Source organism: Austrofundulus limnaeus, unplaced genomic scaffold, assembly GCF_001266775.1.
Source record: "Austrofundulus limnaeus strain Quisiro unplaced genomic scaffold, Austrofundulus_limnaeus-1.0 Scaffold204, whole genome shotgun sequence".
NCBI lineage: Eukaryota > Metazoa > Chordata > Actinopteri > Cyprinodontiformes > Rivulidae > Austrofundulus > Austrofundulus limnaeus.
In genome coordinates, this window is record NW_013952606.1 from 531,184 (window position 1) to 546,062 (window position 14,879).

The 14,879-nt window shown below is 42.2% G+C and overlaps 2 protein-coding genes across 5 annotated transcripts in view; both read right to left on the reverse strand.

The window, feature by feature from the left end:
- The window catches only part of celsr1a (cadherin EGF LAG seven-pass G-type receptor 1a), a gene marked incomplete at its 3' end in the record, with an annotated part of 97,487 nt that extends 85,418 nt beyond the window's left edge, over positions 1 to 12,069 (reverse strand). For 3 of the 4 annotated variants that reach the window (XM_014018845.1, XM_014018843.1, XM_014018844.1), the window contains 1 exon segment: positions 8,370 to 12,064. In XM_014018845.1, coding sequence (XP_013874299.1) covers positions 8,370 to 11,859 — 3,490 coding nt within the window. 4 annotated transcript variants of the gene reach the window in all.
- Positions 12,070 to 13,857: 1,788 nt separating this feature from the next.
- Positions 13,858 to 14,722, reverse strand: trmu (tRNA 5-methylaminomethyl-2-thiouridylate methyltransferase; the record flags this gene model as incomplete). The annotated part of the gene is given in 3 exon segments (XM_014018846.1): positions 13,858 to 14,341; positions 14,416 to 14,498; positions 14,578 to 14,722. Coding segments are annotated over 3 exon segments (378 nt in total), but the record flags the coding sequence as incomplete, so codon positions are not given.
- Between the last annotated feature and the right edge of the window lie 157 nt (positions 14,723 to 14,879).

Genomic DNA, 14,879 nt, shown 5'->3' on the forward strand with positions numbered 1-14,879 from the left:
GCTACGTCACACAGTGGAGTCTCTCTGATTGGTTGACGCGGCGCGTCGAGCTGCAAAAGTTCCGATTTTCTAACTTCAGCGATTTGTGCATCAAGCACGTTGAACGCTGAGATCGTACAAATTGCGCTGCTCTAATCGCGCTTGAGGCGCCGCAGCACTTCCTGACGCTGATTGAAGCGCGTCCACCATAGACTTTGCATGTAAACCTGATGCTCCTGATGCTGAAATTGCGTTCAGTGTGAACGCACCATTATGCCAATACGGTCGCAATGATGCATTTAGGTACCGAAATGGAACTGCATGAACATTCACGGGGTGGTTATCGATTATTAGCGAATCGTTAATAAAAAAATCTGCGTCGACATATTTACATAATGGAGGTCATCGATTATTTCAACTAATCGTTGCAGCCCTACTTCACAGTAACAGTATATATCGCGGTAGAAAATCATCATAAAAAGCAAAGACAATGTAATTTTTAGAGCTTTTTTTTTGTTGCAGAAAACTAATCATAATCAAACCCAGCATTTTTGCTGTTGTGGAAAAGAACATAACAGAAGTACAAAAGAATGGTTTTATATATATTGCAAACGGTTTCAACAATAAATAAAAATATTTCTCATATTTTCAACAACATCAAAATAAAGTGGATGTTATAACCAGAACTTCTAGTAAAATTAGTCATTTAGATATAAAAAAAATAAATGTTGCCTAAAATGTTAGTGTGACAGGACCTTAAGGGGCTTAAGCTGCACATAGTCCTGTCTTAAAACCATTTCAGATAACTGGAATATAAGAGTGGCGAAGCCAAATAAATGTAACATCTGCCTGCCATACAATGAGCTTCTGCCTGATGAACTTACCAGCTGCTGCTATGCTGCGCTCTCATCTTCATCATCTTCATCATCAGAGCAGACTGTTACATTAGCAAGATGGATTTACGACTGAATAAACGTCCACATCTTTTTATAATCTCTGTGGGTAACAATACATAAAAAACAATTGTTTTTCTCCGACAACTTGGGTGTGGAAAAACTACGGTTGTTAAAGCTTCGCTCTGCGCGACGTGCTGATCCCGATGTAACTTTTCTACTGCGGGAGGGGGAAATTTTGAGGATTTATTCTCTCTATACGTGTTTTAAAACACTATATTTCTTCATTTTATTATGAACTCCTGCTCAGCTGTCTCTGCACTCGCAGCCCTGTTGACACAGGTGCGATGACGTAATGACGATATGACGGTAGAGGGTAAATTTCTACCGTAGGCCAACTTCATACAGTTTCTACTGTCTACCGCATATACTGCACAGCCCTAACAAAGGGTAAATAAAATTGCCTGTTTTGGTGGCACTTAACTTAACGAAGCCACATTAATGCTTATTATTGATGACCTAAAAGCTGAGGGTCATCACCAACTCGTAGTTTGAGCATTAACTGATCACGCATTATCCATTTTCCAAATTTGTGTTTTAAAACTGCTCAAGATAAGGATTTTTTTTTGTCCTGTTCAAACAGCAAAATGAAATAAAATCTCAAGCTGTCTGTCTTGTTTCAGTCAAAAAGTGAATCATGAGCCAACATGAAATACTGCACCTTCATTGTCTGCTCTATCGTGGAAAAACAAACCTATTAACAGAGAAAAAAAACAATCCCTAAAACCTCGGTAGGCTTCACGATCTGAGCCAAAAGTTAAAATCTTGGTGTTGACATTTATAAATAGACACCAGAAGCAAAAGCTGACATACGTGAATTAAGAAAAAACTTGATGAAAATTACCCAATGACAGGGAGTCARGTGATTTATGAGCCACATCCTTCACATTTTTCCAATTTAAATACTTTAACATTGCTTCTTAAAATGCATCTTATACAGTATGTGCTATTTGTTTGAGTAAATAAGTCATTTTTGGGAATAAAATTAGACGTTAAACAAAAAATGTAAACAATTCAAGTGCCAAGTAGGCATTAAAAGGTTCACGCTGAAGCTTTTAACCATGAGGCTTACACCTGTCACCAGCTCCTTCACTGGCTGAAGGGGAGAAAACTAAAACAAACACTTCGATGAAGACGATCTGGCACAAAGACCTTAAAACGATTCCAGCATCAACATCCAGAGGGTTAGTTTTAAAAAAACACAATCAGGACTCTATTTTTAAAATAAAGAATCTGTTTTCAAATTAGTACAATGCCAATTTTTTAATTAATTAATTAATTTAATCAAACAAGAATATCTTCCCCAATACTTTTATTTTGATGTCCTGCATCAGGAGCAGTGCTGGTCACTTTTACCACACCTCAGTGGATTGGATTTCTGCAGAAGAGCTAGTTTAGCTCTGGATTTAGCACCAGGGCAGATATTGGCCTGTTTGTGCCAGCGAACTCTATCCATTTAAGCCGTTTGACATTTTAGYTTAATACCTGTATTATCAGAGCTAAAGCCAAGCCTTACAGCGGGGCCTGTCGGAGCCCAATTGCTACATTATGAAGTGACAGAAGAAATGAAGAGGGTGTCAGTGTGCTTGGATGCAGAGTGCACAGTCAAATATATATAGATTTTTTTACAGTGAATCTTCCTGAATTGGTTGATTTTTCTTTTTCTCTGTCACAAGACAGAGACAAGTTCTGAGGTTCCTAAAGTGTAGTTTCTGCAGGGATGCAAAGCTAAAATTTCTCTGTCACACTTGTGATTCACTTTAAGGAGATAGTGCAAATATACAACCACGCAGCGAGCCCCACCACTTAACATTCCAGCAGCCGGTCACTGCACATCATGACGTATGTAATGTCACACTCGTGAGCCGTTGGCGAGTCACGGAGCTCCTCTTGACCCCCCGGTGAGTGGGGGGACAATGAGGAGTACTGTGTCGGCTGAGTGAGAGAAAGAAAGAGGAGGAGAGAGGTGTGTCCGGTTACAATCAGAGACGACCCCCCCACCCCACTTTCCCACCCAAAACCTGTTCAAGTTAGCCAAATCTCAGTTTTGAGGTGCGTAAAGGAGAGCCGCATTTTTGTAACGCAGAATGGATGCAGATTTATTCAAACATAAAATTACACCCTTTCAGAACAAAGACCCCCACGCATCCCCCTGTATTTCACCGTCTCAGGTAGAGGTGTTTGCAGACAAACAAACCCTCTTTGAAACTCAAACACTTCCACGATGCAAAGACGCTGCACTTTGTAGCTCAGCCGCGACAGAAACCAAACAGATTTCCTGCTAGAAATATTACACTGATATGAAGGACGGATTAAGAGCGTAACAATGGAAGCAAACGGCTCAAACAAGCAGAAAACAGAGGCTGATTTCAGTTCAGCCAAGATACGTAACTATATTGATTCTTTGAATCTTAAAAATCAGATAAAGTCACTTTTTAGACAAATTTAGTGCAAAAAAAATAGGCTTTTTTTTGTTTTATTTACATTCTTAAGCCCCAAGGGTTTTTCTTGATGTTTTTGCTCAAAATAGCATGCTGAAATATAATTGAGTGTATCTCTGCATTTACAAACTCTACTTAAATAATCTTGGTTTCAAAATAAAGCTAACACTTGGGAGATTCCATTGGAAGTGTAAGTATTAAAACAGCTGCTGTGGTTTTACAGATATTGAGGATGGAATATAATTTTTTTTACATTTTTTCCCCCTCTTGTCTGAATAATTTTTCCATTAGACAGTATTTAACCCATTTAAAACCCTAACWAATCAGGCTAAAAACTCTTGCAAACCATAAGTCCACCAGTGGACATTACCTGTGCAAAGACTCATGCTGCTAAAATKAACTGGAGCAAAGTTACAGAGGTTGTAGTAAAGAAAGAATTTTGCGTTTTGACGTTCTGCACAGGACGGACCATGTAGGCACTATTAATAAATGTTAGTAAATGTTAAGTTTTTAATTGCAAAAGTTATTTTTTCTTACCTGCCTTAAAAGACTTGTTATTGAATGTTTGTTCTTTGGAAAATTTATCCAAACATTTGTCACCAAATATATTATTTAAAATAATGATGAATTATACTTTAATTCAGTTGAACCATATTCACTCAAAATCAAGTAAAATAAATTCTCAACAAACTTTACAACCTATTTTGGTATCTATTTTGACTTATGTTAAAAACAGATGTCAATTTTTTTTCCTTTACAGATTTGTTGTAATGTATTCAGATTTGCAACAATCCCATTTTGTACAGTTTGTTTTCTTTCTGATTCAACTGCCTGTCGTTTTAACTGTGTTTGGTGGATGTAAATATAGTTTCCATGAGTTTTTAGCCAAGGTTCTTGCTTTCTATTGATACCAAACATCAAGGTTCAACTTACAGATCTTCAGTTAAAGTTAAAAGATATAGAAAACGGGAAATGCTGTTTTGCATGGGACTCAAGAGGTTAACTTACCTCTCAGAGTAAATAACACTAGTTAGACCCCTAAATGTCTCACCTCTACAAAAACTATAACTAAGCATTCAGACAAGAGTTGTGTCGAACTGGTCTGATCCTGCCAGGCAGTGCCCACGTCCATAAAAACGTATATAAATCACACAAATCTAACAATAAATATATGAAACTATGAGACATTTAGCCAAGTATTCATTCTCAAACAAAATATCAAACCCAAGACGAGGCCTCCAGACGAGACAACAGCTGGTTTCTGTAACACCTTACGACTTGTTGACCCACAACAACCACATGACAGCGGACTAACAATCAACAGGCACGTGCTCAAAACATTGTGCTTTAGGAAGCTACATGGAGAGGCTTGTGGGAAGACAATAAAAGGAAATGAGAGAAAAATAGAGGCTTAGTGCAATATTTTAAAAGGGAATTGTTTAAAGCGAGACATATTTAAGGAATGAATGGGCTCATTTAGTTTCAGTAACTAAGCGTGTCGAGCCGACACAAAGCTGACACCATTCATGAATACTGACTGAATATTTCTGGGTAGATGTGTTGAATGACAGAGCTGAAAGCAAAAATCTAAGTTTGCAAAAAACAGGGAAAAACTACTTTCAGTTGTTTATATTTGGATTTCAATGCACACAGATTTTTCTCTTTTCCCATCAGTCAAGCTGGGATCACAAGAAGTTATATTTAATTAAAGCAATTTGGGGTAAAAATCCTGTCAGTGCATATTTGCTGCAAAGAGGAGTAAAGGCAGGAAGGATGGTGAGGCTCTCTCTTGTCCATTTGAATTCTGTGTCATGATCCCAAACATTTCCTAATTTCCTAATTTATAGAATTTGATTAAAACCATACACTAAATCAGACAACGTTTCATCGTTTTTGCTTCTAAAAATGGTAATAAAGTAACATTTTTAAAGTTAAAGTTTCCAAGTCAACACTATAGTGCCTTTTTACTAAGAGAAATGCACTGTATAAAGTGGTGAAAGTTGAGTGAGCACATTATTAAAGTGCATATATTTAAGCATCATCTTCACGCCTCAGACTGAAAATGTAATTATGCATATTTAGAAAAGGATGGAGTGAAAAACAGCGTCTCAGAGGGGGTGGGCGGTCCAGAAGAGAAATGTGAAAAAGCTGAACTATGCAACTCCTCCAACGGGATTAAGAAGTGAACCCAAGGCGGGGAAGCTCATGAAAAGCCCCATGGGGGTAAAAATAAAAGAAAGAAAAAAGAAAAAGAGGGGGTAGATGGAAAGGTGTGGCATATGAGTGCGTGTAGCATCATGCCATTCCAACAACAGGAGGTAAGAATTAAAAAAAAAGAGAAAGAGATCAGAGCTTGTGTGGAAAAAGACGATTTAGCATCAATCATTCCTAATCATTTAAGTAACAATCAGCTATGCAGCATCTTCATGAAACTCCACCTACAGCCTGTTTGTACATGTTTTAATATTAGCCGTTATCAGCCCCATTAATCAAGTGAAAGCTTCCTGAAGGAAAACACATTAAGTGATTTTTTACATAAAACGTACATAAAATAAATAAAAAAGACTAAATATGGCGTGTTTACAACTTTGTTTACCCTCCATTTTTGCCAGTTCATCCATTTGCATGCAGTTACCAAAACTACAAATATTTGTTTATTGGAGCCCAGTTTAGGCTTTGTTTTAACTGGTGCGTCACCCTTATCTGGCGTTCAGCCTGCTGTCTGTAAGCCCAGTTGTGTTGCAACAACAACAGGTAGGCGAAACGGGGATTGCTTGATTTCAAGGAATGCCCAGAATGAAATGGCAATCGCTCCACCTGAGGAAGTTATGTAAGAAGATGTGAAGGGGGTGAAAGTGAATTGACAGATACACATCTGTCAGAAAAGAGAGAAAAGCCTAAAGGTTTTAGGTGAAATTTGACAAGCTACGATAAGAGCTCTTACAATGGGAACACACAGCCCTTAACCACTGAACCGCAATGCCACCATCTTGGGCGCACACACACACACACACAAATGTGTAGAGGAAGACAGATGGAGCTGTGTTGTGGCTATCAAAGTGTGTTAAACAAGTGTATCTTAGAGTTATCAAAGTGCTCTTGTGTTTCATGGAGAGGCTAGAAAAACATTCTCAGGCCGGCTGTTCACAGGACGAACGGAGAGCCTTAAAAAAGGGAAATAAAAGAGTTGAGTTTCTTATGACAGATGGCACTCAGGTCTTCTCCAACATAAATTAGTTTTACCCCAACTGAACCGGTCCCAATTACAGACTGGTTCTTGGTCTCCGGACTTTATGAAGTGCCAGTTTTATGCTTCGGAATAAAGCAGCGCCCGAACGTAAGGTCAGAACAATAACCGCACTAAAAGACAAAATGCTTGACCAGGGTTTGGTGTCTTGACCAGTCCCCTCGGGCTTTCCTCTCCCAAGAGCCCTGGGTCAAAAGGTCACCTCATCGGGTAATGGTTACCTAACACTTGACATCAGCGTGAACCCTAAAAACAGGAGATTTATTCTCAGTGCGATTGTACGTGTTAGCGCAATACTTGTTTATTTCCTGTGCAAAGAGCTCCAGCTAATAAAGTGCTCCAGCCCCCCGCCCCCCCATCGGGACTATCACTGTTGTCGTCTTGGATACGTTAAAACATGTCGGTTGTTATTGACGAGCGTGAATGCAGGGAGCAGTAAATGACGGCCTGTAACCTGGAGAGAAGCTGCCTCCTTCAGATGCTCCACGGGTCAAATACAGCCATAAAACACTTTTTAAAAAAGGACAATCTGACCTTTTTTTTGGTTGAGGACGGAGGGTGAGGGGGTCATTCAGAAAAATTACTGTGGGGGTGAACCTCTACTGAGACCCTTAAATTCAATAATGGTGCAGTTTACCACCAACTTTGAGTGGTCCATTTATTATACCTTTAAAAGGTACATTTGCAACAATATATCATTACAAAAAACATCAAACCTGTGACCATAAATAACTGTTTATTATCTCAATTGTGCATCTTTTGTTTGTTTTAGTATTTTACTTCATTTTATTCCCTTTTTTTTTAGTTTTTACATAAAGGAGTCAGGATGAAAGTTGGCACCTATAGCTGTATCAGGCACATTTACAAAATAAAAGCATGTTCATCATCTGTTATCTATTTGCTCAGTGTCCCCCCCCCTCCCTCTTTGGATGCTTTTAGGCATTTGGAAATAAACTGAAACTATGTGTTTGTTTACAGTTTAAATCTTTATTTATTCACCTATTGTCACAGGAGTAAATAGCACAATATTTGGACATTTTCTACTGCTGGAGCTCACATTGTTTAAATAAGGATCCTTAAAAATTACATTTGCATGATCACGTGACATGAAACTTTTAAATAAACAAACTTTTTTATGCAGAGTGAGTGCGTGGTGCAGTTATCCACTCAGTTTAAATGAGAAGTGTTTGTCCCTGACTAATTTTTAACAAGAAGAAAAAACAAGACGACTCAGGACAAATTCTTTCTAAATGACCTACAGGGGTGAATGTCGCCAAATCCAAAGCTGGGTCACAGAAATGTTTTTACAACTCAAAAATCAAAAGAAGAAACACATCTTTGAGGATTAAGTGTTTTACTGCAAACGCAAGGTGTTCATCAGCCTCTGCCACTAACTGAGACAGAAAAACCAACATTTCTTCCTTTCACAGAAACCCACATAAGTGCTGCAACAAAGCAGTTTGGTTACGAGGGTGCTCCGCTAATAGCAGCTTTTTTTATTACCCAAACCAACCACTTGCACACAATAGTTTATCGCTCAAAAGCAGCACAACCGGATCCAGCACACAGCCTGCAGCAAACACTCCAACAGTCAGTGTCACAGCTGAAACTTTTGTATCCACTGTCGAGTCAGATTATGCGTCACGACCATTTTTATTCAGGTGATTTAAACGAATTAGCACGTGAAACTGATGAGTAAGTCAGGTTTTTCTAAAAAGAAAGAGAAAGCTTCAAATTATGGTGACTCACCTGTGACAGAAATGGTCATGGGTGCTTCCAGAGGCCTGTCGTTGTCCAGATTCCTGCTGAGTCTCAGATCCCCGGTGTCTTCATTCAACAGCAGCAGACTGAGCTCATTCCCAGATTCGAACTTGTACCGTAGCGTATCCGACACATCCGGGTCGTGAGCTGGTACCTTTCCGATAATTCCTGTTGGGAAACTGTTGGACTTGTTGGTCACGTAGTTGTTAAAAATGATCTCGAAGTTCTGCAGAACGGGTTGGTTGTCGTTCATGTCCTTCAGGCGGATGTGCACGGTGGCCCGGCTCACTAGCGGCGCTGACGTGGCCTGGACCACGATGACGTACTCGGTTTTGGTCTCATAATCCAAGTTTGTGAGCACAGTGAGGTCTCCGTTACCCATGTCCARCTGAAAAACTTCAGGGTTATTCCCTTCTATGATCTGGTACATGATCTGAGCATTGGTGCCCTCGTCTGGGTCGGTGGCATTGATTCGGGCTACGACGGTATTCACCCGGCTGTTCTCCTCCACGTCGATGAAAAGCACATCCTTCTCAAACACCGGAGCATTGTCATTTATGTCTTTGACAACTATATTAACGGAAACAGTTGCTGTCAGAGGAGGAACACCCCGATCCACAGCGAAGGCCTTCAAATTGTAGACAGGAACATTCTCGCGGTCCAATTTACGGTTGGTCCTGATGATGCCAGAGTTAGCCTCAATCATAAAATCCTCCACTCCATCGTCGCCACCTTGAAAGCTGTAGCTCACCCTGCTGTTAGCGCCAGAATCTCTGTCTGAAGCAGAGATCTGGAGTACACTGGTGTACCTTGGTGCATCTTCAGGTACAGTCCCTTGGTAAACATCTCTGAGGAACTGGGGGGTATTATCATTAGCGTCCAGAATGATTATCTCCACATAGGTGGTATCAGACTTCTGAGGGATGCCATTGTCTCTGGCAATAATTGCTAAAGTGTAGGACGCCTGGTCTTCGTAGTCTATCTCAATTTGTGTTGTGATGGCACCTGTATCCGGGTCAATTTTAAACTGAGGAACGTTGTCCTCCATGACATATGTAATGCGAGCGTTCTCCCCCGTGTCCTCATCTGTTGCACTGATCACCACCACGGTGGAGCCCACCGGCTTCGACTCGCTGAGCGTCACCTGGTAGTTGGCGCTTTGGAAGACGGGCCGGTGCGTGTTGGCGTCCGTCACGTTGATGAACACCTGAGCCATGTCGGAGCGCGTTCCATCGCTGGCGGTCACCGTCAGGACGAACTGCCGCTCCTGCTTGTAATCCAGGGGGAGCGCCAAGGTGATGAGACCGCCGCCGCTCTGGCTGGTGATGGCGAAGCGGTTTCTGGTGTTGCCGCTGGAGATCTGATACGTCACCACACTGTTGATGTCCTTATCTATGGCCGTCACCGTCAACACGCTGGTCCCCACTACGGAGTCTTCATTGATCTTCAGCGAGTACGTCTTCTCGGTAAACGTGGGCTTGTTGTCGTTCACGTCGAGCACAGTGATGCTGACGCTAGCTGCTGAGGACATCACCGGCATCCCGTGATCCCTCGCTTGCACGCCAAAAGTGTAGAACTCAGTCATCTCCCTGTCCAGTTCTTTGCCCACCGTAATCCAACCAGTGCTGTTGTTGATGGTGAAGGGAAAATCTGGCAGGGTGTCCGTGAGTCGGTACTCCAGGCGAGCGTTCTCTCCAGAGTCGCTATCGATTGCTTGAATGTGGATAACAGAATATCCAACAGGCATGTTTTCCAACACCGTAGCCTGGAAAGGTGTGCTAACAAACATGGGGGGGTTGTCATTGACATCCACCACTTGTACCACTACCATCCCAGTGCCATTTATCAGTGGAGGCCTGCCACCGTCCTGAGCTTTAATCCGAAGGTTATACTCCCGAATCATCTCGTAGTCTAGAGGGTTCATGACGCTGATCACACCGGTGGGGGAGTGAATGTAGAATTGACCTTTAATGTTGCCGCTGATGATGCTGTAGTGAACTTTGGCGTTGTTTCCCTCATCTTTATCCGTTGCTTCCACCCGGGTGATCTTTGTGTCGACGGCAATGTCTTCTCTGACCTGAACGACGTACCTCTTCTCGCTGAACTGCGGATAGTTGTCGTTCTCATCCTCCACGGTGATGTGAACGGTAGCGGTGGCGGTTAAAGGATGGGGGTCTTTGCCTTGATCATTGGCCTCGACGATCAGCTTGTACTGGGCTTGGGTCTCCCTGTCGGGCCGCTCCCTTATCCTCACCAGGCCTGTCTGAGGGTCGATTTCAAACACGGAGTTTATGCCGTCTTTGTTGACGATTTTATAAATCATGTTGGCGTTGGAGGGGGCATCGCCGTCRGTGGCGCGGACTGTTATCACCTCGAAGCCGACCTCCACGTTCTCCCTAATGCTGACCCGGTAATCTTTTTGCTCGAAAGCAGGGATGTGGTCGTTTTTGTCGCTCACTGTGACGGTGAGGTAAGAAGCAGCGGACCTTTTGGGGGTGCCGTCGTCGGTGGCAGTGACCTTGAACACGTGAGTGTCTTTGACCTCTCTGTCGAGTGCCTGGATGGTTGTTATGCTCCCCGACTTCGCATCAATTTGGAAAAAGTTATCCGACCTCTTGTCAAATAAAGCCTCCATGCTGTATTCCAGCCTCCCTGCCTCGCCATCATCCGGGTCGGTTGCTTTCAGGGTGATGACCCGGGTGCCTGGGGGCTCGTTCTCGGGCACAGACACCTGATAGTTGTTGAGCTGGAACTGAGGAGAGCTGTTAACTTGTCGCTTCCTCCTGGGCGCGGGTTGATCGGGCTTTATGTGGGCTCTGTGTTCATGTTCAAGTGTGAAACTCAGCTGCACAGAAAGTCTGTCGTGCAGAGTGCAGTGCAAAACCAGCTTTTCTCCCAGCTCCAGACACAAGTCGTTGACCAGGAACAAAACTCCCTCTCTCAACACGGCAACAAAGTCTTTTCCAACACATTTACTGTTTAAAGGGGCAAAGCTCCGAGCAAAAGTTGGCAAAAGTTCAGTTACATTCAATAACATTTCACCTGTATGCACACAGGTAGTTGCCTTCAGTTTTAAAAAGTGTTTAATGTGAAAATCTGCCTTACTTGATGCTCTCTTTCTTTTGTATTTAATAAAACAGTCCTGTCCGTGGACGAACACGTTAAAACGCGTGACAGTGTCTCCAGACTCGGGGGAACCTGCCCTGAAATAAACAGGCGCTGGGTTCCTGGGCGTGCGCGCGCACAGAGCCGTGCGGGACAGGCGGACCTCCCCGCCGTGCCTCTCGACGTGGAAAAAGTTCTGGATGAAGCCGGGAGACAAAGTCCTGTCCAGTTTGTAAGTCCACCCGGGACCGAGCGACAGGTTCGCCAGGAGGCTCCCCGGAGGTGAAGACTCGGAGAGGTGCATCTCCAAACACCCCGCGAGGAGAGGCGCAGTCAGCAGGAAACAAACCCAGCGGCACATCGGCAGCTCCATGCCCGCTTCTACCTGCCGGAGCCCAGACAAGTTGAGCGAAAACTCCTCCGCTGGATTAAGGCTGCCTCTCCCAGCACCGCGTTTTACTTTTGTCCCTCATGGTGAAGTTTTACCGCGGGGAAACACGCCCGGCATCCATGGTGTCCGAACCTCCACGGCGCGCAGCCACACTGGGTTTAAAATGAGTACAAAATGGCTCCTCCACCTCCTCCTCCCCCTCCTGCTGCGTCTCCTCCTCAGCTTATTTCCATAAACCTGCTGTTCTCATGGCTCTCCCCCCCTAGGGACGCTTCCAGGTGGGGGGGGGGGGGGGGGGGGGTTCTGGGGGAGGTTCGGGAGGAGCGACAAACACGCACAAGTCAACTAATCTACAAAAACAGAACAAGATTCTGCGAGAAAAAAATTAGGAAAATTTCAACTAGAAAAGTTCAGCTCCAACATGAAAACTTTGGACATTTTTAAAAAAGGGGGGAAAAGTTGAGAACTAATATTTAGTAAAACCTTAATAATCGGCTTAAATGTTATGTATCCAAAAAAACAAATCTAATGTAAATACACAATACTGTACAGCAGTGGTTGCCAAACTTTTTATCTTCAGACCCACAAAATATCCATGGCTTAAATTTGTGACCCCAAATATTACTGGTCTGAGTACACGAACTTTGTTAATAACCCTAAAAACACAGGYTTTTTGACAATATAAACAGTTTGTACACACATATAAATACTTATTTATACTTATTTCGTGTTTTTGTAATAATTATAGGGAAAATATTACATCAGCAATTATTTTATTACCCTTTAAGTTGATTTCTGGAGATTATCCAAGGTGCTTCATGACCCATAATTGGGTCCCAAGCCCAACTTTGGGAACCAAAGTGCAGTGGTTCCCAAACCTTTCAGCTTTTGACCCACAAAATAACAGTAGCAGAGACCTGTGACCCCAACTGTTTTTGGATGATAAACATTTGTATCAGGTCAACTAATCATGGACATAGTAACAATATTTTTATACTACATTTATCCATTTTAAATATACTAACCTCGCTCCTTTGTAATAACTAAGGCAAAAATGTAATTAATTCAGAAAATCTTTTCAGGACCCCACCTTGATGTTTCGGGACCCCACTTTGGGTCCCGACCCCAACTTTGGGAAACACTGCTGTACAGCATGCTAACACTGTTGCTTTATTGTGAAACAAACTGTTAATTGTTAAAATTTAAAACTTTTATATAATAAAATTGCTTCCTCCTAATTAAGAAACCATGAGCAACTTTGCTAATGTTAGCCATCGCATAAATGAGCTAACATGTAGCTTAGCGTTTCTGTAAAAAATTCATATAAAATTAATTGCATACAATTTATAACTTAATTATCTTTAAATTAAAATAACAGAAGTGTGGCTAAATACACAAATTAAGCCATTTTTCTACAACAACCTGTTTTCTTTATGAGCCACTTTCTAGGGCTAATTAGCTAAAATTTTTGGTTTTTACTTTTAATAGTAAAATTTACTCACCTTTTATTTTAAGTCTCATAAATTCACCCCTCTGACATTTATATCAAATTACTAGCTGGAAAATGTTTTAAAATAGTCAAACAATGAGTGTAATTTAAAATCAAAACACATTTCATGGCAAAAAAAAAGTTTGATGTGGACAGGTAACCGCGAGGATTCTCGCTCTGGTGATTTACACAAACCAGATTGAGTGACGTAGTCCTGCAGCGCCCCCGTGTGGTTGGAGAACGTAACTGCACGTTCGACCTCTTAAAATAAAGGTTTAACTTAAAAATTCATCTTCTTTAAATACTTGCTTAAAATAAGAACCAGGTGTTTTATTTCATTGTCTTTTATATTGTTTTTAAAAATAAAAATGTTTAATTCAGAATTCTAWATTTTACAAACTCTTGCAGGCTTTTTTTTTCTCCCCTGGGAACAGTTTTTAAAAAGCACATTTTCACCCTATTTGGTTTGAAACATAAATGCACAAAAAATGTTTCATACAAGATTTGGCAGAATTTTATAACCATGTTTTACACAATTTAAGATAGACAATATAAAAGAGAAAAACATTTTTTTCTTTGACTCAGGTGAAAATATTAAAAATCAACTCTGAAAATTAGAAATTCTAATCTATGTACACGTTAATTAGCAGTTTTTTTTTAAGTATCTGTGTGTCACATGACCAGTTTATTACCTTTTTAAAAATTATGCTTTTCAAGCTGCTTGACTCAAAAAGGTATTTTTGAACACTACAGATTCTCAGCATCTCGGTCTGAGTCCGTCTCAGAGGGACAGCTTTGTCCTCACAGCTGGAATCTGAGTCCGTCTCAGCTGGCAGGTTCAGGTGCCGGTTGCGCTTTCTGCCCGCCGCTCGCCGCCGAGCGCTCGCGGCTCCTCTGCAGCGCGAACTCACTGGGGCCCAGCTCGAGGATCTTCCCGCTGCCCAGACACTCGTCTCCTTTGTAGAGCACGGCGAACTGCCGAGGGAAGGAACAGAGTCAGCGCTCGTAAGAATTAATCGCCAGCTTCACTTCGCCGTGTCAGCGTTTACCTGTCCAGGTGTGAGAGCTCGGACCGTGCGCGACAGCGTGATCCACACGGAGCCGTCCGCGTTCAGAGTCACCGAGCAGGGAACTGAGGAGCAGACAAAATAAACTGTTGTGGTTTTTAAAAAAAACCCAAAAAATAAAAAGGTTCTAAAAACAGAACTCACTCAACGGCATGTTGTGGAGGAAGTGGAAGAGACAGTCCATCTTCTGGGTCCGGACCAGCTCGGGAGGCGGGTCCTCGGAGATCCAGTGGAAGCGGTCTGTTCGAGCGGTGTCGCAGAACAGAGCGGGGTGTTTGGTGGTCGGACCCTGAAGGCACAAGAATCCCCTCAAAGAACAAACACCGCCCTCTTGTGGSACTAACGGGTATTACATGTTATATTTTAAAGGAGACCAATTATGGGTCCTAGGTATGTCTGTGGGCTATCCAGACCATGTTCATTCAATTTAATGCACAAAATAATTC